General features: G+C 40.7%; 2 protein-coding genes across 3 annotated transcripts in view; one reads left to right on the top strand and one right to left on the bottom strand.

The window, feature by feature from the left end:
- The window catches only part of LOC105024917 (complement factor H), a 59,390-nt gene extending 44,945 nt beyond the window's left edge, over positions 1–14,445 (top strand). Inside the window, exons 16-21 of the mRNA XM_034289837.1 lie at positions 5,117–5,179; positions 6,207–6,371; positions 8,857–9,045; positions 11,066–11,245; positions 11,410–11,472; positions 14,423–14,445. Coding sequence (XP_034145728.1) covers positions 5,117–5,179; positions 6,207–6,371; positions 8,857–9,045; positions 11,066–11,245; positions 11,410–11,472; positions 14,423–14,430 — 668 coding nt within the window. The 3' untranslated portion in view covers positions 14,431–14,445. The remainder of the gene's footprint in view (positions 1–5,116; positions 5,180–6,206; positions 6,372–8,856; positions 9,046–11,065; positions 11,246–11,409; positions 11,473–14,422) is intronic.
- A 2,115-nt stretch (positions 14,446–16,560) lies between these two features.
- On the bottom strand, positions 16,561–27,324 carry zbtb41 (zinc finger and BTB domain containing 41). Of its 2 annotated transcripts, none has more exons than XM_010901997.4 (11): positions 27,105–27,324; positions 24,100–25,402; positions 23,634–23,841; positions 20,975–21,044; positions 20,549–20,696; positions 20,010–20,139; positions 19,455–19,550; positions 19,101–19,207; positions 18,840–18,945; positions 18,425–18,513; positions 16,561–18,122 (listed from the first exon to the last, which is right to left on the bottom strand). In XM_010901997.4, the coding sequence occupies exons 1-11, from the start codon at positions 27,153–27,155 to the stop codon at positions 17,488–17,490; spliced, it is 2,943 nt and encodes a 980-aa protein (XP_010900299.2). In that variant the 5' UTR covers positions 27,156–27,324; the 3' UTR covers positions 16,561–17,487. The 2 variants fall into 2 exon arrangements, with proteins under 2 accessions (XP_010900299.2, XP_010900300.2); XM_010901998.4 differs by lacking the exon at positions 27,105–27,324 and adding an exon at positions 25,924–26,100.
- Positions 27,325–27,554: the final 230 nt, after the last annotated feature.

The raw sequence follows: 27,554 nt of genomic DNA, 5'->3' as shown, positions 1-27,554 counted from the left end.
AACTGACCCACAGAGTCTGACGTCACATAGAATGGGCACTTTCTATGGCATGTACATTTTGTGTACGTGGATACATTTTAATATATTCACATGTCTTTATTGGCACCTTATCAATTCAAAGTATCAGCTCTTTTGTAGGATAGTTTCACTATGTCAAACGATATGCTCATTGTAATTTGTTTTGAAGTTGGTGCAATTCTTGAGGACACTGTGGAGAGCATGCAGGAAATTCATTCCAATAGTGGCTTCTATTCGTAGGCATTTTAATTATTTCCCCCAAAGATCAGTATGTGATTTTTGTTGTCTGTTACATGTAAGTTGGAAACTTAAGTCTCTACCTACTTAATGACAAACAGATAGCATAAGAGATCACATCTTTAGGCCCTTCAAACTGGAAACTGTCTGTTTTGGGTAGTGATTCACTGTGCTAAAATGGCTAAATGCCGTTTCAACCCTGAAATCATCAAATGAACCTAGCGGAGCTTTTGCAGTCATGAAGTAAAACCTTTTTTTTTAAATACTTTTTGAGATTTACTAGAGGCTCTTATCCAGAGTAACTTACCACATTCATGTTAAAACAGCTTGGTGGGACGACCACATAATTAATAGTCAGGATATTTTACTCAATGATGAGGCCATCAGCAACGTCAGTTTCCGAAGAATCCACCTATATGTCATGTTACTGCCAGTACTGATGACACACTGGGACAGAAAACACACAACCCACACAAGTTCACATTATGTCCACATGAGACTCTATTGTCTTAGTGTTGAAGGGGCAGCTGGTCACAATATTGGGCTGTCAGGACAGAGGTGAGTTTTTACTGGACAGAGCAAGTGCTGCCCCCCCCACCATAGGAGTGACAAAGTGACAGTCCAGAGACCAGAGGAAGCAAATAGTACACAGACTATTAAGGAAACTTTACATTTCCTTTACCCTTCACTTCTCTTGGTGTAAACAATGAACTGAATGAACAGCAAACAATGTAGATGGAGAACAAAAACATGTTTGACCGGTGAAGCAAATCAATGCAGCATCATCCCTTACATTGGATGCAATAAAATAAACGAGAATGAATGAATAGATATTTGGTTACAGAATTTCCATTATTTAGCATCTGTAGATGTTCAGTTCCCGCAAAGCAGCTTTATTTGTATTTTCCCGGCAGGTTTGCTCAAAGGGCAAACATTTCAGAAACAAGCCCTATCAATAATTAACTTGAGTTACAGTTGATTCTATTTATTGAACTCAAACATAGATTAATACCTCAGTGTGAGATAATTATCCGTGGAGTAAAGATGAAGGAAATACCAGTCTTTGTCATTATTGCACTGCACTTATTGTCCATCAAAGTAGAAGGTAAGATATATTGATTTGTATAGTTGTTCAAATATGTTTCAATTTACAATTCTCTGCACATTCCCTTCACTTTGTGAAGATTTTTGGAAGGATTTTAGTTGATTTATAGTGCATGTATTTGGTGCACTTGTCACATGTAATTATGAAACAAGTAATACATTTCTCTGCTACATTTCTCTATACCCAGTCAACACATATAACACATGTAACATGTTGGCAAAGCAGATTTTATGTCCCACAGAACAATTAACCAACCTTATTCACTTCCTCCAATGCAAACCAATACACTGTTGGTTTCTTATGGTGTGGTCCGCTCTAATACATTTCTCTGCTACATTTTTCTATACCCAGTCAACACATATAACATTCTGTAATTTTTCAGCTCAAGCCTCTGGAAGAGTCTGTCAAAGACCTCAACTGGACAATGGCTTTGTTGTCCCGGAGCAGGAAATATACCAGGATGGTGTATCTTTGACTTATGCCTGTGATAGAGGTCTGAAGACACCACTGGACGGGTGGTGGGGGACGGTCAAATGTGACAATGGCGTATGGTCCCATAATCCTCAGTGTAACAGTAAGTAGTGACTCCGCCCTCCTTGATCTAAAGTATATTATTATGTAAGATCAGCATTGTCTCATGTCAGATGATGTCATTACATACACAATAATGGTTCAAATGGTTCCAACGGCCAGTCCCAAATATAACACATATAATATAAAACATTTAATATAACACATATAACACATATAATATAACACATATAACACATATAACACATATAACACATTTAACACATATATCACATTTAATATAACACATATAACATATATAATATAACACATTTAATATAACACATGTAACACATATAATATAACACATTTAATATAACACATTTAATATAACACATATAACACATATAATATAACACATTTAATATAACACATATAACACATTTAATATAACACATATAATATAACACATATAATATAACACACTTGTGTAGTAGACAACAGTCACTTCTGAGATCCCTATTTCATTGCCCTTGATCTCTAATTCAACTCCTCCACTGTGTACCGAACGCTACTAAAGCATCTAATATATTACGAAACGTAATTTACACAAACGTATACTATGTTACAGACACATTTTTATGTTAACATTAAGTATCACAGCACTGGAGTTAAGGTCAGAGTTGTGGTTACAAAGAATTAGCTTCTGGTCGGCTTTGAACTTGCGACCATTAGAATGAAGGTCATGGACGTTTCTGCCCATCCACCACCTCTGACCACTACCCCCTAACAAAAGTCCCCTCTATTTAACTTTTACTGCGTTCACCGCTGCTTCTAACGTCCGGTCATTACTGTCATAATACTTGACATAATATAATATATCTTACGAATTCAGCTGACAAAGATTTACGTAAAATAGTTTATGCCCCCTAAGACTAGTTTTTCCACAATTGTGATTTGGCCACAGAAAAAGTAAGAATTCAAACGTCCTATTTATGTCCGTTGATTGTTAGCCAATGGTGGCTAAAGGATCCATTAATTCCTTTTTGATTTCCACAGAAAAGCTAAACTGTAGGGATGGCGAGTTTCAGTGCGCTGACAAAAGTTGTATACCAACTGCATGGATATGTTACAACAATTATGACTGCTTAGATAAGAGTGACGAGGAAAACTGTAAAAAAATTAAATAAAATAAGCCTACAAATATGTACATATATTTTATAGTCATCTTACAGTTTCAGAGATACCTTAGTCATTATGGAGTTTCATAAGTGAATCAAAATGGACTAATTTCTTTAAAAACGTGTTTTTAATAATTCATTCTTAGTACAGACACCAGTGACGTCTCATTGAATTAATTAATAGTTCATTTTCAAATCTACTATAACTTCCTTATAGATACAAAAGGCGACAACGATTTTGACTGTGCAGATAAAAGCGACGAGGAATACTGTGGTAAGTAAAAAAAACAACACCTGTCTAAAAATGTGTATACTGTGTTTTATAGTTTACAATTGCCTTACACTGCCATCATTCAATCGTTATGGTATTTTGTCGTTGTTATTTGCGGAGTCATTCTTAGTACAGACACACCTCTGGCTTGTCATTTATCACAGCGGTTTTACTTAAATCCATCAACCTCAGGGCGTTCCCTTTCGGTCGATTCCCGGTGGACAATGCTCATTAGAGATCACAAATAGAATCAAGCCTGATTAAGCACAGTGGGTGTGAGGCATCCAACAGCTCCACCGACTAAGCCCAAACCTGCGTTAAACTGCCTCTGAGAAAGGCTTACAAGGAGCCCAAGAGCTCCTCTTCGATGTGTTCAAAGGACACTTTTTGATAGTGTTCATCTGCACAAATTAAAGTTATAAATTGAACTAGTTCATTAAAAGTGTTTATGGGGTGTAGTACAGCCAATGAGTACTACTTTAAGCTGGGATAAGTAGCCTATTGTGTTCGAGGGAAAAAAGGCAGGCGGGCCCAACATGAAGAAAACAGAGTAGTGAAGTAATCTTTCATTAAAATGAAACGCACTGAAAGGAAACACAGGGGATTACGTGTTGGTTAGGTTATGGACTATTCAGTATTGTAGTACCTCCTACAAGCTTTCCAATTGGTTTTCCGTGTTCAGATTGGCTTTCTGCAATGGATAAGGGAGGGAAATAAAACACTGCTTAATTTCTTCCCGTCTGCCGTTCCGCCACGGCCAGGGCTGCCGTCCCGCTTAAAGAAGCTGGGCGGGAAGCCTTTTTTGAATGTCTCACAATAAAGCGCTTCTGCTTTCAACTACGGCATGCCGCTTGTGTGTGAATGAGGGGATAGGCGGCTGCCTAATCTTGCCTAAAGGTGCTTGCACACTGGCCGCGGTGGCGGTGAATGTCTCATAGACTTTCAATTGCAGTTTTGCGAGTGGCGCACGACGCGTGGTGCCGCTGTCTGTGCAAGCTTGCTCGCGGTTGGAGGCGCACAAAATTCAAATTTGTTGAAGTTGTTAATTGAACGTCAATTGTCATGTGAAATAGTTTTTTTATATTATAACAATATAGGCTAAGAATTATAACAAGAATATTGAACAGATGAGAACTGCAAATAATCTGGTTACCTATACAATTACATTACCTATTTAAAATGAACACAGAAAAAGAGGGGGGCGGGGGGGCGGCAGGGGGGATGTTTTCGGCACAACGCTGGCATTGTACAGTCTCCCATTTTTTCTATGCTGGGTGTAAAAACTAAACAGCTATGTTTCATGGAAAATGATATTTAACATGCTAAAAATTTAAATATTCCTTTAACAATGCATGAGACAAATAACATTTGGTTTGATTTGAATATGTAATGTGCACCTCACATGTAGTCCTCATAATCTAAATGAAATTATACATTCTTTGAATTTCAAAAACTGTAGGCATGTGTGGTGAACCTCCTCGAGTGTTCAATGCAGTCATCACTCAAGAGTACCAGAAGAAGTTTCTAAGTGGCTCAGAGGTGGTTTATAAATGTCAGACATCATACACTCTGAACGGACCTGAATCCATTGTCTGCATATCTGGAGAATGGACCCCAACCCCCACGTGCAGTAAGTGAAAATATTGATAATAAAACAGTGTGAATGTCTTATTGGTAAACGTCCTCAAACAAATGTCCTTGACAAAAACAACACATTCTATGACGTGTCTAGTGCCACATTTCCTAGCAGGTCCATTGTCATACAGTTTCTACTGTAACCTTTTCCATCAACAGGTAAGGAGGCCCAGAGACCCACTGGCAGACCAGAACCTAGTGGATCAGGTCCCTTTTTACCTGGTATTTCACTTTTTTAACTTCTCCTACTTTTTCATTAGATTATTGTAATATATTGTTCGGATATTTGTATCCATTGTCTTTTGACAGTGACAGCGGAGAGAGATAAAGGACATGGTTTCACTGGAAGGGCAGTGGGACAGATTCAAACACGCAAACCGTGTGCCAGGGCTTAGAGCGCCGAAGCACCTTAGGTCACAGATATATATAGAGTGACGCAAATTATTCCTGTAACTAGAAGATAGTCAATATACTTAAATACTGCAAGTATTTCAATTCAATAATTTCTATTACTAGGCATAATGTAATGTCTCTATGAATAACACTGTCGCCTGGTTGCAATATTGTCTAGGTCATTATATCATGAGTACAAGTCATATGTCTCGGTATTAGGGCTGGAGCGGTATTCGTGACCATATCGTACATGGTGGCTCTTTACGGATCCCACATGAAGCCGAATTGATATTGCAGCAGTCTAATCAGGCAAAATCAGTGACATGTGCTTTGGGTGGGTGTGGCTTAGAATGCGCGCCCTTATATTCGTCCTGGATTGGTGTTGCGACTTTAGCCAAATGAGCTAGAAGCTGATTTTCAGGAACAGCTGACTAAGTTATTGCACTGTACCCAAAACGTACTGAACCATGACCTTCAACCAGCAATATGAAGGCTACAGTACAGTAGGTTAGGTGTGTCTTCATTATTGCATCTGGATAATGTAATAAAGAGTTACCGGGGTTACTAGAGGTTAGTCAAGACACTTAGAAGCAAGTAAATTGTATTACATTTTGTTAAAAGCATTAAAATGCTTTGATAAAGTTTGTAAGGCTTTATGTAATGTCTTATGGACATTATTTGGTGTAACTCATTAGATCATGATTACAAGACATGTTCACCATAAATCATTGGATGATGTAGTATATAGTTACCAGGGTTACTCTCACATGTCAGTACTCTGCTGGATGAGATGAACTGTCTCAGAACTATGTGGATGTTGTCCTTGTTATTCTGAAGAGCTGCATTTATTTTTCAGTGGAGAAATGTGGAGAAAAGCCAGTTGTTGATAATGGGGACTATATCAGCGACAACAATCGAATGGCACTGACTTACAAATGCAAAATGCATTATGAACTTGAGGGCCCAGAGCAAGTGATGTGTCATAGCAATGGAGTTTGGTCAGAGACACCTGTTTGTAAAGGTGAGTAAATGAGTCCCAAGTTAGTTTTGGTTGCTAATGTGTGCCGTCAGGAGGGTGACTATTAAAAAAAGAATTGACATACTCAATTTATGTTTCCAAAAACGTTGTGATGCTGCATAAAATGCAACTAAAGACCGGATGCAATGATGTTCAAATTATTTAATCCTATATTTAATTGAAAATAGTACAAAGACAACACACCAAATGTTGAAACTGGGAAATGTTATTGTTTTTGGAAAAATACATGCCCATTTTGAATTTGATGCTAGTACAACGTTAAAAAACAAAGTTGGGACAGGGGCATGTTTAGATTGGAAAGTAAAATGTTTTCCCGTTCTTGCTTGATAAATAATTTCAGCTGATCAACATGTGACACAATTTACGTTTCATAATGCGCCAAATGTTTTCAATGGGTAACAGGTCTGGACTGTAGGCAGTTCATCCTCTTGCCTAGACTCTTTTACTGTGGAGCCATGTTAATGTAATACGTGCAGAATGTGATTTGGCATTTTCTTGCTGAAATAAGCCAGGCCTTCCCTGAAAAAGTAATCTGGATGGCAGCCTATGTTGCTCCAAAACCTGTGCATTTTGTTCAGCATTAACGGTGCCTTCACAGATGTGTAAGTCACCCATGACATGTGCACTAATGCAGCCCCATACCATCACGGATGTTGGCTTTTGAACTGTGTGCTGATTGTGTTGCCGTTGTCCCTTGTGCATAGAGATTCCTCCAGATTCTCTGAATCTTTTAATGATATTGTGTACCGTGGATGATATCCCCAAACTCTTTGCAATTTTGCTAAGTTTTTCTTGAATTGTGGCACTATTCGACCCATGCAGTCTTTCACAGAGTGGTAAACTCCTCCCCAACCTCACTTCTGACAATTATATTTTAATGCCCAATCATGTTACTGACCTGCTGTCAATTGACCTAATTAGTTGTGATATTCTAGCATGTTTAGTTTTTTAGCATTACACGTTTCCAGTGCTTTGGTGCCTCAGTCCCAGCTTTTTTCAAACATGCTGTTGGCACCAAATTCCAAGTGAGCATGAATTTCTCAACAAATAATAACTTTTCTCAGTTTCAACATTTAATATGTTGTCTTGGTACTACTTTCTATTGAATATAGGGTTGAAATGATTTGCACATCATTGCATTCTGTTTTTCTTTACATTTTACACAGCGTCCCAACTTTTCTGGAAACATGGTTGGGTTTGTTTATATCTCAGCTTGTATTGTGATTGTGTGCTGTACAATAGTGGTTAGCTCCAGTTATCAAGATACAATCGCTTATTTAACTGTCTTCATAATCAATAAAAACCTTTATTAGGGCAGTGATTCAATCAATCCCACCACAGCAATATTTACAGTGTCATTATTTAGGAGAATTATTCTGTGGCGAAACTCTCCCACACATCAACAGCAAAACATCCTGTCGCTGATGTTAAATGTTATGATGCAATTTAACATGATCCGCTATGGCTTAAGTAGGAAAATAAATAATGATTGTATATAATAGATATATATATATTATTATTATTATATTTCACAGAGAGCGCACATACTGAGCAAAATGACATTGTCATTCAGTTTTACTACTGAAAATGCTTTAAGCTTAATTTAGGTAAATACATTACCTACCATCTCAATAAAATATATAAATGAATACATTCAAGAACCATTTTGGCCAGTCTGACAAAAGCTGCTATACTTCACCAAGGTTGTGTATTTTCCTACCAGGTGGTTGGTGAATCAATGCAACACATCCAAACCTGCAGCAGGAGTATAATCAGTCAAACATATTTTTTACAGTATTCACAGTATTACTATCAACAGTATATACCCTGAAAAATCCTATTTAAGAAATTGTCGTAACATTCTATTCTACTCAAGAACATCAAGGGAACATGGAATCATCACAACATAACACCATTAAACATGGGATATCAATCTGCCCAGTTAGGAAGCATAAGCCACTGTGAGTCATTGTCAACCTGTTTTTGTACAATTGAAAGTGACAACAGGTGCACTGGAGAGGCAACAGCAAGACAAACCCCCAAAAGGGAATGGTTTTGCAGGTGGTGGCCGCAGACAATTTCTCTCCCTTTATCCTTCCTGACTGATTCTTCTCTAGTTTTGCGTTTTGCTAGTGTCCTTGTCTCTACTGGTATTATGAGGCAGTACTTGCAGCCCATTCAGGTTGCACAGGTTGTCCAGCTCCTCCACAAGGAAGATTTGCTGAGTCTCCGAGCAGTCTCAAGGGCATGGAGGATATAACAGGATTCGGGCTGTTACACGCTGTCCAGCTGGGAAATCAACCCATTTAAATGTTCCCTTAATAAAAAAAAGTGATATTCATGAACATCAGCATGTGAATAAACTTTTGGATTTAGATTGATGTCATTAAAATCTAGATTGAGCACTGTGAAGTCTGCACAACAGCTTTAATGGTTGTCAGCAGGAATATTGTTTCCTTGATTTTAGCTCAAGGGGTCACAAGTTGCAGAAAACCCAAACTGGATGAAGGTTATTTTAACTCTGAAGAAAACGTGTACAACGAAGGCACAACACTTTACTATGGCTGCAATAAAGGCCGGAAACCTGTGACTGAGGGCTGGTGGGGAATCACTGAGTGCAAGAACAGCCAATGGACCCCTGAACCTCGATGTATTGGTGAGTGAATCAGACCTTTTTTATATTGTGTTAGTCATGAATGGGATGTTCACCATTGCCATGATCCTCGCTGGACATCCGTAGAATATTTTTATTTCATTTCATTCTCATTTTACCAGGTTAGTTGACTGAGAACACATTCTAATTTAAATTAGAGCAAGAGGTCCAAAAGGGCTGCTCTGAATTAGTGTCCTTCGGGGGAAATCGCTTTTTATGTTCCAGTTAGAACCGATTTGGGTTATTCTTTCTGCGTGTACAGTTCATTACTCTCGGACACTTTGGGTTTTTCACGTGTTTACTGTAGGGCAGTGACGGACTGGGACCAAAAAAACAGCTCTGGACTTTGACCCAAAGAGCCTCCCAACAGCCAATGCATGTATCCACCAGAAACAGTCCCACAACACTACCTAGAGTCCATCATATTTCACCATGCTATATTCACATGGTATATTTAAACATGATTATGTAACCCACAATATCGAAGTGAATCATTTTTTTTTAACTCTAAAAACAGTGAAATACTCTATTTGGATAAGTGAGTGCCCCCCTGAGTTAATACTTGGTGGAACCATCTTTTGCTTGAATTACAGCCAGGAGTCTTTTTGAACACTTCTCTACTAACTCTGCAGACCTAGACTTAGTAGGTCTGTGTTCTGATAGACACAGACCTCACATTAACAGTCATATTAAAGCGGTCACCAAAACAGCATTCTATCATCATAAAAATGCTTTTATCTCTAGTAGTGTTGACTACTGTAATGGCCTCTTAATTGGACTCCCCAAAAAGACTGTAAAACAGCTGCAGCTCATTCAGAATGCTGCTGCTAGAATGTTAAACAGGACCAAGAGAACAGAGCACATCACTCCGGTTCTTAAATCTTTGCTCTGACTTCCAGTCAGTTACAGAATAGATTTTAACGTGGTGCTTTTAGTTTATAAATCACTGAATGGTTTAGACCCCGAATATATTTCTGATATGTTTGAAGAACAAAAACCGAGCAGGGCTCCTTGATCCATGAACACAGCTCAGCTAATAGAGCCCAGAGTCCAAACTAAACAGGTTCAAGATGCATTTAGCAGTTATGCTGCACACAACTGGAATAAACTACCAGAAGATCTTAGACGTGCCCCAAACGTATATATTTTTAAATCTAGGTCAAAAACACTATGACGGACGCTTTTACTTAACCGCTGGAAGAGCCAAAGTGGCCACAATAACCGCACTGTTTAGACTCTCAGCTTTTATAGCTTCTTATGTTTTTATCCTGTTTTCATTCTATTTCTAATTTATTATTCAATGTTTTATTATGATGATGTTGTTTTTGATGTTTTCATTTGAGTATTTGTTTTTATGCCATTGTATTTTTATATTTTTTTCTTTTTCTTTGTAAAGCACATTGAAATGCTTCTATGTATGAATTGCGCTTTATAGATGAACTTGCTTGCTTGTTAGTAGTGAACAGTAACTAAGTACAAGTACTTTTCTTTTCAGTACTACTTAAGAATTTTTAGGAAATGGGTATCAGTTTCCGTTGATTGCAGTACTTAAAACTATTCATGTACATGAAACTACATGAACCGAAATTACCCAGATAACTCTACTGACTGACCCTGTTAAATGGTACGTCCTGTAAATACTCTCAAAAACTCATCTTTATTCGTATCATTTCACATTCAGTCCTTGTTAATGTTATTCTTAACACTGTGTATTTTTTGCTTGTGACTATTTTATGTTGTAAATTATTTATTTCATTACTCAATTTTGACAAAAGGGACTATAAGCATTTTACTTGAATATGCACTGCTGTTGACAATGCATGAGACACATAACATTTGGTTTTATTTCAATATCTAATGGACAGCATTATACTTGAATGACACAGCCCTCAGCTCACATATAGTCCTCATATTCAAAGTTAATTATACATTATTTGAATCTCAATAAATCCAGCATGCGTCTCTGTGACACATGACAAAGAGGTTGTATTCCAATTACAATTGATGTTCTGCTTCTTCACAGAAAGAAAAGACTTGTGTGTTGAACCTCCTCAAGTGAACCATGCAGTCATCACTCAGGATTACCAGAACAAGTTTCTAAGTGGCTCAAAGGTAGTTTATAAATGTCAGACATCTTACACCCTGAACGGACCTGAATCCATTGTCTGCATATCTGGAGAATGGACCCCAACCCCCACCTGCAGTAAGTGAAAATATTGATAATAAAACAGTGTGAATGTCTTATTGGTAAACGTCCTCAAACAAATGTCCTTGACAAAAACAACACATTCTATGACGTGTCTAGTGCCACATTTCCTAGCAGGTCCATTGTCATACAGTTTCTACTGTAACCTTTTCCATCAACAGGTAAGGAGGCCCAGAGACCCACTGGCAGACCAGAACCTAGTGGATCAGGTCCCTTTTTACCTGGTATTTCACTTTTTTAACTTCTCCTACTTTTTCATTAGATTATTGTAATATATTGTTCGGATATTTGTATCCATTGTCTTTTGACAGTGACAGCGGAGAGAGATAAAGGACATGGTTTCACTGGAAGGGCAGTGGGACAGATTCAAACACGCAAACCGTGTGCCAGGGCTTAGAGCGCCGAAGCACCTTAGGTCACAGATATATATAGAGTGACGCAAATTATTCCTGTAACTAGAAGATAGTCAATATACTTAAATACTGCAAGTATTTCAATTCAATAATTTCTATTACTAGGCATAATGTAATGTCTCTATGAATAACACTGTCGCCTGGTTGCAATATTGTCTAGGTCATTATATCATGAGTACAAGTCATATGTCTCGGTATTAGGGCTGGAGCGGTATTCGTGACCATATCGTACATGGTGGCTCTTTACGGATCCCACATGAAGCCGAATTGATATTGCAGCAGTCTAATCAGGCAAAATCAGTGACATGTGCTTTGGGTGGGTGTGGCTTAGAATGCGCGGCCTTATATTCGTCCTGGATTGGTGTTGCGACTTTAGCCAAATGAGCTAGAAGCTGATTTTCAGGAACAGCTGACTAAGTTATTGCACTGTACCCAAAACGTACTGAACCATGACCTTCAACCAGCAATAGGTAGGCTACAGTACAGTAGGTTAGGTGTGTCTTCATTATTGCATCTGGATAATGTAATAAAGAGTTACCGGGGTTACTAGAGGTTAGTCAAGACACTTAGAAGCAAGTAAATTGTATTACATTTTGTTAAAAGCATTAAAATGCTTTGATAAAGTTTGTAAGGCTTTATGTAATGTCTTATGGACATTATTTGGTGTAACTCATTAGATCATGATTACAAGACATGTTCACCATAAATCATTGGATGATGTAGTATATAGTTACCAGGGTTACTGTCACATGTCAGTACTCTGCTGGATGAGATGAACTGTCTCAGAACTATGTGGATGTTGTCCTTGTTATTCTGAAGAGCTGCATTTATTTTTCAGTGGAGAAATGTGGAGAAAAGCCGGTTGTTGATAATGGGGACTATATCAGCGACAACAATCGAATGGCACTGACTTACAAATGTAAAATGCATTATGAACTTGAGGGCCCAGAGCATATGATGTGTCATAGTAATGGAGTTTGGTCAGAGACACCTGTTTGTAAAGATGAGTAAATGAGTCCCAAGTTAGTTTTGGTTGCTAATGTGTGCCGTCAGGAGGGTGACTATTAAAAAAAGAATTGACATACTCAATTTCTGTTTCCAAAAACGTTGTGATGCTGCATAAAATGCAACTAAAGACCGGATGCAATGATGTTCAAATTATTTAATCCTATATTTAATTGAAAATAGTACAACACACCAAATGTTGAAACTGGGAAATGTTATTGTTTTTGGAAAAATACATGCCCATTTTGAATATGATGCTAGTACAACGTTAAAAAACAAAGTTGGGACAGGGGCATGTTTAGATTGGAAAGTAAAATGTTTTCCCGTTCTTGCTTGATAAATAATTTCAGCTGATCAACATGTGTCACAATTTACGTTTCATAATGCGCCAAATGTTTTCAATGGGTTGACAGGTCTGGACTGTAGGCAGTTCATCCTCTTGCCTAGACTCTTTTACTGTGGAGCCATGTTAATGTAATACTTACAGAATGTGATTTGGGATTTTCTTGCTGAAATAAGCCAGGCCTTCCCTGAAAAAGTAATCTGGATGGCAGCCTATGTTGCTCCAAAACCTGTGCATTTTGTTCAGCATAACGGTGCCTTCACAGATGTGTAAGTCACCCATGACATGTGCACTAATGCAGCTCCATACCATTATGGATGTTGGCTTTTGAACTGTATGCTGATTGTGTTGCCGTTGTCCCTTGTGCATAGAGATTCCTCCAGATTCTCTGAATCTTTTAATGATATTGTGTACCGTAGATGATATCCCCAAACTCTTTGCAATTTTGCTAAGTTTTTCTTGAATTGTGGCACTATTCGACCCATGCAGTCTTTCACAGAGTGGTAAACTCCTCCCCAACCTCACTTCTGACAATTATATTTTAATGCCCAATCATGTTACTGACCTGCTGTCAATTGACCTAATTAGTTGTGATATTCTACCATGTTTAGTTTTTTAGCATTACACGTTTCCAGTGCTTTGGTGCCTCAGTCCCAGCTTTTTTCAAACATGCTGTTGGCACCAAATTCCAAGTGAGCATGTATTTCCCAACAAATAATAACTTTTCTCAGTTTCAACATTTAATATGTTGTCTTGGTACTACTTTCTATTGAATATAGGGTTGAATTGATTTGCACATCATTGCATTCTGTTTTTCTTTACATTTTACACAGTGTCCCAACTTTTCTGGAAACATGGTTGGGTTTGTTTATATCTCAGCTTGTATTGTGATTGTGTGCTGTACAATAGTCGTTAGCTCCAGTTATCAAAATACAATTGCTTATTTAACTGTCTTCATAATCAATAAAAACCTTTATTAGGGCAGTGATTCAATCAATCCCACCACAGCAATATTTACAGTGTCATTATTTAGGAGAATTATTCTGTGGCGAAACTCTCCCACACATCAACAGCAAAACATCCTGTCGCTGATGTTAAATGTTATGATGCAATTTAACATGATCCGCTATGGCTTAAGTAGGAAAATAAATAATGAATGTATATAATAGATATATATATTATTATTATTATATTTCACAGAGAGCGCACATACTGAGCAAAATGACATTGTCATTCAGTTTTACTACTGAAAATGCTTTAAGCTTAATTTAGGTAAATACATTAACTACCATCTCAATAAAATATATACATGAATACATTCAAGAACCTTTTTGGCCAGTCTGACAAAAGCTGCTATATTTCTAGTGAGCGTCTCCTCTGTTACTTCACCAAGGTTGTGTATTTTCCTACCAGATGGGTGAATCAATGCAACACATCCAAACCTGCAGCAGGAGTCACCTGAAGAGAGGACGTCCCACAATGACCACAATGAAGATAGTCGTGTTTAATGAAGTGGATTTACATTTGGTTGATGATGTGGAATATGTCTTAATACACAGGGGATATAGTAAGGTAGAGAGGAATGAAGATCCACATCTTGGGATGGGAGGCTGGGTCTGAGCAGGTCTAGAACATTAATACAGAATTAATACAAAGTTATGATAAATACAGTAAAGAGAAGGCAAGCAAATACCCAAACAATATGCAGCAACACACTAGAAAGTAAAATCTAATGGATGTACATTTTACACTGGATTTCATGTTATAAGGCAATTTGTATAGGCCAATCTCAGGTATCAATTCTTGCATTGGAGCCAATGTAGTGGGTGGCTGAGAAAGTGTTGCTAGGTATTAATTCTGCACACCCTAACCATAGTGACTAATTCTCAAATGTTTCTTTTCTTTTGTTGTAAGGCAATATATTTAACAAATAACAGCCTGTATGTTATATGCTTTAATATTGTTGTGTAAATAATTTTCTTTTAATCTTATATAATTATAATCTTATTATATTCATTGCACTTTGCAATCATTAGAAAACAACATAAAAAAATCTTACAATCACATTAATTTCTTTAGGACTAATTATACACTATGTAATATATTGACATTGGAGCTACACTATGTAAAGCGAAATGTTCCTTATCGGTGCAGTTTGTCCATCACACTATAACTGTGGACAGTTTTACTTTAGGCTTACTTTGTACTGAAGCTTGTATCCTGAACAGGTCCTAATGCCTACTTTGTTTGTCCCGTGGCGCTTCATAAAGTCCTTTATTGCTTTGCACACCCACATTTTTTTTTATTTTATTTGTTTTGTTAATGTTATGTCAAGTTAGCAAGAGCATTGTTCAAGATGAGGAAGAACACAGAGTTAAAGGGATAATGAAATTCCGCTTACCATGAGTTGTTCTTGAAGGCCCATGGAGTCATTTTTCTAAACAAGCTGTTATTCACCTCTGTCCCAGTCTGGAATTAGCATTATTAGCATTGTCCAAATTCAGGAATTAAAAGCTGTTTTGTACACAGCTTTGAATTCGTTTTACGCATTGTAAGCGGAAACTAACTCAGAAAATATTAGTTTTTTTTGTCATCCAAATATTTAAATATATTGATCAACAACATTTGATTCCCTCATGGTCTCCTCCTGGCATGGTCAGAAGCCTGGTCACGCCCAGAGTTTCTCCTAGATAGGTCTGTTTACTGTGACAACCTCTGATCTAATAAGGGAATTAGAAAACACCTTTAATTAATTGTATACAACTATTTATTTCTGTTCAATGTGTTATACATGTAGTTCACCTTTTATCGTGTTGATTTACCTTGTGAACAGCAGATTTTTTTTTGGGAATATGCTCAGAAGTTTCTGGAGGAATCTGCACTGCTCTGTAAACTGAATTCAGCGCTTCTTACTGGGTTTATTTGATAACAAAACAACTTTTTAGATATATTGTAAATGATACAGTATGTTAGAGGAAAACCCCACTGAATGATGAAAACATGATTTACCTTGGTAGGAAACCTTATAGAAATCTTGATTTAGCCCACATCCCAGGGTAGGCTCCAAGTATAAGTAACATAAGCGGTTGCTTAGGGCCCCCAAAAGGCTAGAGCCGGCACTTCCACATCCTGACTGCCAACATTTTTAGACAGTTCAAAGTATGCACGTTTGAACCATGAATAAACAGGACACTAACAGGCCAAAAGAAAAGTTGCCCATTAATGTACATGTACAGTACCAGTAAAAAGTTAGAACACACCCACACATTCAAGGGTATTTCTTTAGTTTTACTATTTTACACATTGTAGAATAATAGTTAAGACATCCAAACCCTGAAATAACACATTTGGAATCACGTAGCCAACCAGGTGAACTCCAGGTGACTACTTCATGAAGCTGGTTGAGAGAATGCCAAGAGTGTGCAAAGCTGTAACCAAAGCAAAGTGTGGCTACTTTGAATAATCCAAAATATAAATGTATTTTGATTTGGTTAAAAATTTTTGGCTACATGATTCCATGTGTAATTTCTAAGTTTTGATGTCTTCACTACTATTCTACAATGTGAAAAAAAAGTACAAATAAAAAATACCCTTGAATACGGTGTCCAACCTTTTGACTGGTACTTTATGTAGAAACATTCTGTCAATAAATGTTAACATGGTCAATAAATTATGTTAACAATAAATAACAATAAATTAATGTTTTGTTACTGTGCAACACTAATAATTTGCTTTTCGCACTTTTTCTTTGTTCAGAGGTGAAGTGGTGCAGGGTGAACATTGAGAGTTTATTTCACATTTATGACATCATGTTCCCTTATAAGGCACCATTCAGTCTGAGCCTTCCATCGGCCTGAAGCTCTCCAGATGAGTGAAGCCCATCAGAGTAGAAGTGCTAGGATCAGTTTCCGCATCAGTTTTCCTTTTTGATTAGGATCAGTTTCTAGGAACTTGGTGAACAATGCATCTGGAAGACAGAGGTAGTACTCAAAATACACATTATATTCAGAACACTGAGCTTGCCAGTTGACCTCATGATACATTGATCAAAAACACCCTTCTAGAATGTGAGTATTCACCCTAGACACTGATCTTAGATCGGTTTGGCATTTCCCCAATTACTGGGCACGGTTAGAATTGGGGGAGTGGAAGCTGATCGTGAATCTTTGTCTCTTATCAATGTGGACAATCAGGCTCTAGTCACAATATTGCTCACTCACAATCATTTCGCAGAATAAGATCTTGTGATTTTAAGAGAAGCATAAAAAAAGCTTGTGATAAAAGACCTAGGACACAGTCAACCCTGTGCATCTTCGGGCGGTTGCCGATAGAAACATGACAAACGGAGGCACCAACAACAGCCTGCATTCGACGCGACCAACAATGAAATCCGTTCCGCGCCGAGCACGTCTGAGCGCTCTCTCTCTCTCGGGACGAAAGAAGGCCACGACAAACGCACTACCCGCATTAGCCCTTATTCACCGGGCCCCGCGGTCCGAATCGGAGACGTTCCGTACGGGGGTGGCCGGGTCCAGGCCCAGCAAGGTACCCAGGTACGACTGATCCCTCGGGTCCAGCAGCTGGTCGGGCCGAACCGGGTGCACTATGTTGGCTGGCTGCGGGGTGAGCGTGTACTTCTCCAGGAACGCCAGCTCGGCGGCCGTGTGGTACGCCCCGGACGGCTGCTGCTGCCCCTGGCCCCGGGGCGGGGCAGGCACGGGCAGGACGCCGCGCGTTTGTGCCTGGGTTGACCGGCCACCGCGGTCCCCCCCGGGCATCTGGACGGGCACCAGGGCGACCGGCGCGCACGCGTCCGCGGCGACGTTACGGCGAACGGCCTTGGGCTCTGCCCGGTACACCTCCGAGGAGCCGTCGTCGTGGTAGGCCAGAGCCGCCGCCTTGTCCTCGGTCGCGGCGGCCCGCGGCGGCTCGGCGTACTTGGCGCTGTGCACGTGGTCCGTGTGGTACTTCAGCTTGTCCTTCCTCTTAAAGGTGGCGCTGCAGTGGGGGCAGTTGAAGGGCCGGGCATCCGAGTGGATCACCATGTGCTTGGTGAGGGTCTTCTTGATGCGGAACGTCTGCTGGCACACGGGGCATCGGTAGGGTTTCTCTCCTGGCAGAGGGCAAAGGTCAGTTGGATCAACGGTGGAAGTTGGGAGGAATAAAAGGTGACATTTGACCTCTCACTATTATCTTTCGAAACTTATCTTCACACGTCTTGAGTGTCCAGCAAAAAATACCAACTATGACCTCACCGTCCCCATACTTATGGAGGGCATTGTATATACAACCATGACTGATTTATTGCCCATCTATATCCGCAACATACATTTATTATGGATTTACGTATCATCAAAGCGTTATTGTAAGAAGGCAAAGCAAGCCACAGAGGCAAGCCAGGGGCCTTCAACTTACCCGAGTGCGTTCGGAAGTGCATCTCCAGACTGGACTTCCCTTTGAACTCCTTCTTACAAACCTCACACTGATGCACTGCTGTTTTGTACCTAGGCAAGTTCCCAATGGTCAGTATTTTCACAAAGTCCTCAACTGGACCCCATAGAAGAACACCTTTAACAGTACAAGACTAAATGAAAATACACGCTGTCTTTGTCACATAAAAACGTATTGTGTTATTCCATTTTGCTGTAATGTACTTACTTGTTTAGTCTGACACACGCTGGGTTTTGGTCCACATAGGGCATTGGCTACATTTAGAATATTCATCCAAATAATAAAGTAACAGCAACTAAACCCACGTGCACCAGGCCTTGATAATAAGACTTAAAGAACACCTAAACTGTGCACCCTCTGTCTCCAGCTGGGCACTCACTTCTGCCACACTTTCTCTCCCAGGTGGACACTTTTGTAATGGACGGTCAGGTGATCATGGCGTCTGAAGCATTTCCCACATTCCTCACACTGGTGGGCTTTCTCGCCTGGAAAACAACCACAGGGGATTCAGTCAACCACACGTTCCATGCAAAACCCAGCTGGGCGCATGGGTCCTTGTGGACGGGCCACCCAGGTCAGGGGACTTGGCATGACTTGGCCGTTTTGTCTTTTTGCGTGGCTACGAAGGTGCGTGTCGTACCCGAGTGTATTTTCTGGTGTTTGGTCAGGTGATCATGGCGTATGAACGTCTTTCCACATTCATCGCATTCGTAGCGCTTGTCGTCGTGATGAACCCGGAGGTGAAGCCTATCAGAGTAGAGGTTGAGGGTTAATCGTGATTTTTTTTTTTTTATATTATGTGCAATTGAATCAGACATTTATTTGATTTCCTTTTAATAAAATCGAGCAAATGTAAGTTGAAATGAGGACAGTCGTGTTGTTCAGAGAAGATAACAATTGGCCAAAACAAACCTCCAGAACATTGGACTCCACCCACAGGTGATAGCCAATAAGAGCTCTGTAGGTGTGTGATGAACTGCCCGAGAACACTGACCTGTAAGAGCTGCCGTGGCGAAAACTTTGCCCACAAATACTGCAGAGGTGAGGCTTCTCTCCACTGTGAATGCGCATATGCTCCTTTAACGTTGTCCTGTGGATGTAGAAAAGAACAGCATTAAACGGAAGTCGACAGACTGTCAATCAGTCCTTAAAATGAGAATTGTGCTGAAACCGAGTGAACACTGACAGAGAAACACAATACAACCACCAAAAAGTTACATTTTGTTTTAAGAAGTTTGTTGAAATTATTAAAGCAGGGCTGCCCAACCCTGTTCCTGGAGATCTACTGTCCTGCAGGTTTTCTCTCCGACCCGATTCGTTACTAACCCAGTTAAGGTTTTCATCCAGATAATTATTAGAATCAGGTGTGCTGAGTTAGAGTTGGAGAGAAAACCCACAGGACAGTAGATCTCCAGGAACAGGAATGTGCAGCCCTGGATAAAACTTCTAGTGTTTTTCTGTGTATAAAAAAATAAAATAAAGTTGCACGTAATCAGTTTTACTGCAGAATACCAAGTATTGCTGTTTAATGTAGAGGTGACATTCATACCTCTCTCTCACTGACTTGCCACAGATGAAGCAGGTCCATTTTCTCTTACCCCCGTGTGTACATTCAATGTGCCTCTTTCTGTTACCCGTGTCGTTGAACTGGCGTCCACAGATGTCACACGGGAATGGACCTGGTTTGTCAACAGGGTCAGAGCTCAATTAAATATTCCCTACTTCTCGATCCAACATCAACGTTTGTTCAGTGATTAAGGTTCTTTAAACCTGATGGCATTGCCTTCATTGATTATAATTTTTTTACCTAGATGCGCTAGATGGTAACACTTTGTTTAGGCTTTAGTTAGACAATATATTATGACTTGTTATGACTATGATTATCTTTTAAAAATGAACAGTATGTCTTTCTGGCTGGCCCAAAAACTGCTTAATCATTATACAAACACAAACATTTCATGAATGTTTACGACAAGGCTAATAATGCAATATAACGCATTGGCTTGATCGAGTTTAAAGGTGTTTTAACATTTACGCATTATCGAAAAACACTGTGGACAGATACAATACAAAAATGCCATTCATTACCTAAATGGTACTTTTCTTGGTGCTTCAACCGGGCAAACCTGGACTTGAAGTGGTCGTCGCAGAAGGTGCATTTGAAGGGCCGGTTCTGCGTGTGAAGGATCATGTGCTCCTCCAGATGCGGCCTTCGCGTGAAAGATTTATGGCAGATCTGGGGGGGGGGAGGGGGGGGGGGGGGGGGGGGGGGGAGTACACAGGTGATGACATTATATGGTGGAGTGGGAGTAAACCACCTCTTCCTATCCAACTCGTCACACTGACCACCCACAACATCAGCAAGTGTCATTCACAGTGCGCCTTCTTAACCGAGGTGATCCCGTAGTACGGTAAGGGCGTGGCCGTATGGCGTGGCCGTATGGCGTGGCCGTGGTTCTAGCCTTTCGCTCCACACCCGTTTGTTTTTGTGTGAAATAAAAATGCAAAGCTCACGTCACACTTCCATCCGTCACTCTTCTTCTTCCTCATGGCGAGGAACTCCTGAATGTGGTCTGGGTGGAACCTGGAGACACAGTTTCAACATAGCAAAGGTGGTGCTATTAATGACATGAGGAATTTCTGGAACTTTGCTTTCCATAAAATCTCCAATAGTTAAAGGAGCTAGCACATACAGTGCTGTGCAAAAGTCTTAGGCACCCGAAAGTTGGACTAAGGCCATTTATTTGAGCAGTAAGTGTTCTAATTTTAAAATATCTCAACAGTCCTGTTTCCAAAAGAGTTGGGACGCTGCATATGTTGCAAAATAAATAAAGAATGCAATAATTTGCAAATCATTTATCCCTATGTTTAATTGAAAATAGTACAAGGACAACATGTCAAATGTTGAAACTGAGAAATGTTATTGTTTCTGGAAAAATAAATGCCCACTTTGAATTTGATTTTTAAAAAGTTGGGACAGGGGGGCGTGTTTACCACTGTGTTGCATCTGCTCTTCTTTTAACAATACTCTGTAAGAGTTTGGGAACTGAGGAGACCAATTGAAAGTGAAATGTTTTCCCATTCTTGCTTGATATAAGATATCAGCTGCTCAACAGTTCAGGGTTTCCTTTGTCATATTTTTAGTTTCATAATGTGCCAAATGTTTTCTGTGGGTGACAGACCTGGACTGCAGGCAGACGAGTTTACCGCCCGGACTCATTTACTTCGGAGCCATGCTGTTGTAATACATGCAGAATGTGGTTTGGCATTGTCTTGCTGACATAAGCAAGGCCTTCCCTGAAAAATACATTGTCTGGATAGCAGAATATGTTGCTCCAAATCCTGCATATATTGTTCAGCATTAATGGTGCCTTCACAGATGTGCAAGTCACCCATGCCGTGTCCACTTGTACCATCACGGACGTTGTCTTTTGAACTGTGCACTGATAACAAGCAGGATGGTCCCTTTACTTTTTAGCCTGGAGGACACGGCGTCCATGATTCCCAAAAATAATTTCACATTTTGACCTGCCAGACCACATGACAGTTTTCCATCTAAAATGAGCTTGGGCCCAGAGAATGTACTGCCGTTACTGGATGTTGTTTATGTATGGTTTCTTCTTTGCATTTGTGGATGCAGCGACGTACCGCGTTCACATATAATGTGTTTCGGATGTGTTCCTGAGCCCATGCAGTGATTTCCACTACAGAATTGTGTCTGGTTTTAATGCATTGCCGACTGAGGGCCCGAAGATCACGGCCATCCAATATTGGTTTTCGGCCTTGTCATTTGCGTACAAAGAATTCTTCCGGATTCTCTGATTCTTTAAATGAAATGATGTACCATAGATTGAGATCCTGAAACTCTTTGCAATTTTACGTTGAGAAACATTATTCTTAAATTGTTGCACTATTTGTCTGTGCAGTCTTTCACAGAGTGGTGAAACCCTCCCCATCTTCACTTCTGAAAGACTCATCCTCTCTGGGACACTCTTTTTATACATAATCATGTTACTGATCGGTTGCCAATTGACCTAATTAGTTGTGAGATGTTTCAATAGTCTTTTTTTTGTTATTACACAACGTAACAATTTTTGGTTTCAACATTGCAAATGTTGTCTCTGTACTATGTTCTATTGAATATAGGGTTGAAATGATTTGCATATCTTTCCATTGGGATTTATATCCATTTTACACAGCGTCCCAACAGGGTTATGTATATAAATACATGAACATTAATATATATTTATTTATTATTATAATTATTGTTTATTTTTTTACAAATAAACACTCCAAATAAATGACTTTGGTTAAATTTTCAGGAGCCTAAGACTTTTGCTCAGTACTGTATGTCATGAAGAAGAGGGCGTTATCATCACACACGCAGCTCCACTGCCCAACAACCAGTCAGGAACTCACCAAAAAATGAACTGCACTCTGACACTTATCCACAAGGAGGCACCGCTCAGTCTTTTAAGATTGAGTAGTACACTTGGTAAAAGGTTCATTCAAATGATCACCGTAGAAAATACCACGAAATCCGTTCACCTATAAGGACTACAAGCAAGCATTTACATTATCTCTGGACGACTTCCTGAGTGCTCTAACGACTGTTGTTCTGCCTTGAGAATGGTAGTGAATCCCACACCGGGCTTCATTTGGCTCTAGAAAACCTGCCCTAATCGTTTGGGACTAATAACCAGAAGAAAACCCAGTAAAAGTAAGGATGTCAAGGAATAACATGGTTTGGGGTCATTTCCGTTACAATTCAGTATAGAAAACAGGAACTCCTATCCCAGTTCTAATTTCCCTCGAAGGCGTTCACTATTAACACTATTAACTCAATTAACTATTAACACTATTAACTCAATTAACTATTAACACTATTAACACTATTAACACTATTAACTAAATGAACTATTAACACTATTAACACTATTAACACTATTAACACTATTAACTAAATTAACTATTAACACTATTAACTCACTTAACTATGAACACTATTAACTAATTTAACTCAATTAACTATTAACACTATTAACTCAATTAACTATTAACACAATTAACTCAATTAACTATTAACACTATTAACTCACTCGACTCGCTCCCCGAGTGGACCGGACTGAAACACAACCGGGTCGGGGGTTACGGGACATGCACAAAGTCTCACCTCCGGACATGCTTTGCGAGCGTCTTCTTGCTGGCGTGCAGTTTGCTGCAGAAGGGACACTTGTGGTCCTTCACCTGGAAGGGGGCGTCGCCGGCGTGCTTCTTCTTGTGCACAGTGAGGTTGGACTTGGTGGAGTAACACTGCAGGCAGACATCGCACTGGAAGGGTTTCTCTCCCGTGTGCACCGTGGTGTGGCTCTCGTACTTCCCTTGTGGGAGAACAGAATCATCAGTTATTACTCAGAATGTGGTGTGCGGGTGGTAGGGACAGGCTGGTAACACACATACACCGCGTTGCTTGGATTTTGTGATTTGTTGTCGGTATTAGGATAGTGCGTTTGATCTTTTTTCGCTACGATATCAGCCTTAGAGACAGCCAACCCCTTTAAATAAATACAGTATAAAATATTTAAGTATTTAACACATGGAACAGAAATACAGCTGACAATTACAAGGACCACGCCCACCTATTCGGTCAAAGGTCTTGTCACACTTGGGGCACTTGAGAGTCTTCTTACTGGAGCTCTGGACGATGACTGGAACCAGTTCCTCTGGGTAGACTGACACATGTTGAGAGCCATCGGCTGACTGACTGCACACCACCTCATTGGCTGCCTGACAGCCATCCTCCACCTCATTGGCTTGCTGACAGCACACCTCCACCTCACTGGCTGCCTGACAGCACACCTCCACCTCATCGGCTGCCTGTGGTTCCGCGGTCTCCAACTCTGAGCTCTCCGGGTTCTCTCCTGCGCCTCGCATCAACCCACCCCCCTGCTCGTCCTCCTCCCCCTCCTCATCCTCCCTCTCGGTTTGGGCGAGCGCATTTCCCTTGTCGGTTGTGGGCTTAGGGTTACCCTCTTCTTCTTCGTCATGGTCTTCCTCTGCGGCGTTCGGGCCCCCCCCCGCCAGGTGGTGATGTGACTTCCCCTTGTTCGTCCCAGTGACGTCCCTCTCCAGTTTGGCGGGAGCTCTCCGCCTGCGAGCGGATCTCCGGCTCGTTGTAACCACCTCAGGGCTGACCACCTCCTCCGTCCTTCTGGGGTCCACCTGGGAGGTGTCACTGTGGCTCCGGGCTAAATGGTTCTCCAGGGACTTCTTGTAGCGAAATGCGCGGCCGCAGAATGAACAGCGGTGGGCGCCGGCCTGCGCCGGGTTTTGGATCCCAGCGCAGGCTGCCGGGGGGTCAGAGGCTTCATGGACCTCTTCTCCATTTGGGTCCACCGCTGGCTTGACCTCAGGTCGGGGACGCACCGCCGGGCCGTCCTCATCCCCCGCTAGGAGCCGGACTACATCCATAACGTCCAGGAAGCGGGCAGCAGCGCTCAGGGCCGGGACCTCGCTCTCCGGGATGACACACTTGGACGTGTAGAGGAAGCAGAGCAAGTGCTGGAACACGGAGTCCTCCACGTGGTCCAGGCTGATGTGGTCGGCGGCCCGGTTCTTGGTCAGCTCGGCGTGGAAATAGCTGCTGCCGTGTGCCAACACCGCTTTGTGGGCACTGTAGCGTTTCCCGCCAACCGTGACGGACACGTCGCAGAACCTTCGCTCGGTTCGGTCCTCGTTCAGGAACTTGAGGAGGTCGTCGCCGTGCTTGGTCATGGTCAGGTGCCTGTTTGGACGGGGCACCTGAGAGAGGGGGGCTGTTTTCGAGTCAGTCATGGCAGTGGGGTCATGCGCACTGACACTGACTCCGCCCCTTGTCTTATGGGGTTGAGGTTGGCTGGATTTCCTCTTCATGGCGTTAAACTGGAAACCATTCAAAGACTTCTGAAACACAGAATTCCCATAAACATTGACTACATCGGTAATAAGTCATGACATTACATAGCTACGTTTAGGCTAGTCCATCATTACACATCCAATGGTACGTTTTGGTTTTAGACAAAGTTCTCTGTGTAACTTTTTTGCACATAATGCAGCTTATTCTTAATGTTCTTTTAAGAATTATTTAGCCTTTACGGTCGTTGCCAGCGGTGGAAATTTCAACAAACATGAACAATAACGCATCGGTGATCCGTGGGTTATCAACACCAGGCAACATCGGTAGCTCACGGATTCTAATCGATATAGCGAAGATCGACTCAGCTCAACACAGAACTGATACATTATGCATCAGCTGAATGTTGTCTAGACTGTTGCAGTTCCAAATTCGCAATCCACCTCAAGGACCCCTATGTTATCGTCTCTGCATTCTGAAACGGGCCCCCCCGAAGAGGAGAACGTCGACAAGCGACCCTTACGGCCCCTCGGGAAAGTGTTCGGGTTAACAGAATATTGTTTAAACCTACCTTAGGAGTACAATAACCCGAGGAAAACCACAAAACCTCCAGGCATAATTTATACTGAGATAAAAACGAAAATGTATAATTTCCTGAATATCTCAAAACGTCCCACCTCCCTGTTCTTGGTGAAACGTTTCACACACAAACAACACGCTCGTTCATTGGCTGTTTCAGCATTGGTTCTCAAGCTCCTTTGTGTGACCGTGACCAGAGAATAGGCAAATTACAAACAAAAAATATACCAAAAATGTGACACTTATCTAATATTTATTCAGGTACGTAATTGTTTCATTGGGTATATCATTTATTTCATTAATAACATAGAAGAATGTGCTGAACTTCATCGCTTGATATGAATCTACGTGACGTTGCATTGTGGGAATTGTAGTGAAATAGAACCTAGTGAAATTGTTTATAAATAGACCTGTGTTAAATGAATGGATTGAGATAACGTTTGACTAGAAACACATTTCAGTGTTTAATTATACATTATGTTTGATTAGACATCCATTTCAGTTTTTAACTACACAAGGTTTGATTAGAAACTTAATTTTCTCTCCACAGAGAAATAAATATACTTGTTAGCTGAGACTCCATGACTTAAAGAAGGGCCAGACATGGGTTTAAAACTTGGTGGAAAGCTTAAAGATTTCAGGCTACAATATAGTTGAAGTATATTCATGATCACTTAGGCAAATATCTCCAAGTTGAAGTTCCTTTTAGTGATGAAGCAAGTCATAGCTTTTGTAACCCTTACGTCTCAGACACAGCCAAAAGAACAAAAATGACTAAAATCTGGAGAGAAACACCACAGGGTGGCATATCTCTCTGCCTTCTTTGTTAAAAAAAAAAAAAAACAGATTCAGAAGAAAATCAGAGTTGACTCAATGCAGGATCCATTAGAATTGGCTGACTGGGTCACGTTTAGATCAACATAGAAATCCTTTACGCATTCCTAGTACTGTATTCCCCAGTTCTAATTAAAATCTCCCAGGATTATCACCTCTGTTGTAAAGGATGCTGTGAGGTCAGTGAGCTCACTGAGTACACCTTTCTTGACTGAAGGTGGACCACATATACCTGCAATTGCAATTGGGGAGTTATTTCCCAACCAAAGACAAAACTTGAATTAGCCTTTAACAGAGCAGTAGAGAGGTGTTTGCAAACAGGATGCCTCCACACCTTACCCCGCCATCTTCGCTGTGCATTGTAAACCTCCAGTAGAATCTCTGTGCCATTATTTCCTCCCTATAACCAAGTTTCAAAGGGAATGAAAAACTGCCTGAGAATCCCTGAAGACCAACTCTGTGAGTAGGCTTTGTTTTTCAGGCCTGTTGAAACTTCTTACGCTGCTGGTTCAACCAGGTCTAAACCAGAATGTTTTTTTTTGCCATTAAGGGGACGCACTCTCCGGTCTTCTTCGAGATTGAGCAACCAGATGCCCAAGCCGCCACGAGGAATGACAAGGCAAGGCAATCGTATTCGATCACTAACCCTCCAAACCTGGACGGCGTTGGTCAATTGCACCACACTCCGTGGGATGCTTAGGCTAATCCACAAGCAGAATTCGACCCCTGGGTGGGAATGACGCAGCTAATTGCAAGGCAATGAATTTACTGCTGCGCTATTCAGAGGCC

The sequence above is a fragment of the Esox lucius genome, chromosome 3 (assembly GCF_011004845.1).
Source record: "Esox lucius isolate fEsoLuc1 chromosome 3, fEsoLuc1.pri, whole genome shotgun sequence".
NCBI lineage: Eukaryota > Metazoa > Chordata > Actinopteri > Esociformes > Esocidae > Esox > Esox lucius.
Note: the sequence above shows the minus strand (reverse complement) of the source record. Positions and strands in the feature narration are given on the sequence as shown.

Bases quoted from the DNA above. Each gene is read 5' to 3' on its own strand.
- zbtb41 (XM_010901997.4), bottom strand. From the start codon at position 27,155: ATGGCACAGAGATTCTACTGGAGGTTTACAATGCACAGCGAAGATGGC. The intron at 20,140-20,548 runs GTAATGAATGGC...TTGACAAACCAG, and splicing joins CCAAGAAAAGTACCATTTAG to GTCCATTCCCGTGTGACATC. The intron at 18,514-18,839 runs GTGAGTGCCCAG...GAACTTGCCTAG, and splicing joins GGAGAGAAAGTGTGGCAGAA to GTACAAAACAGCAGTGCATC.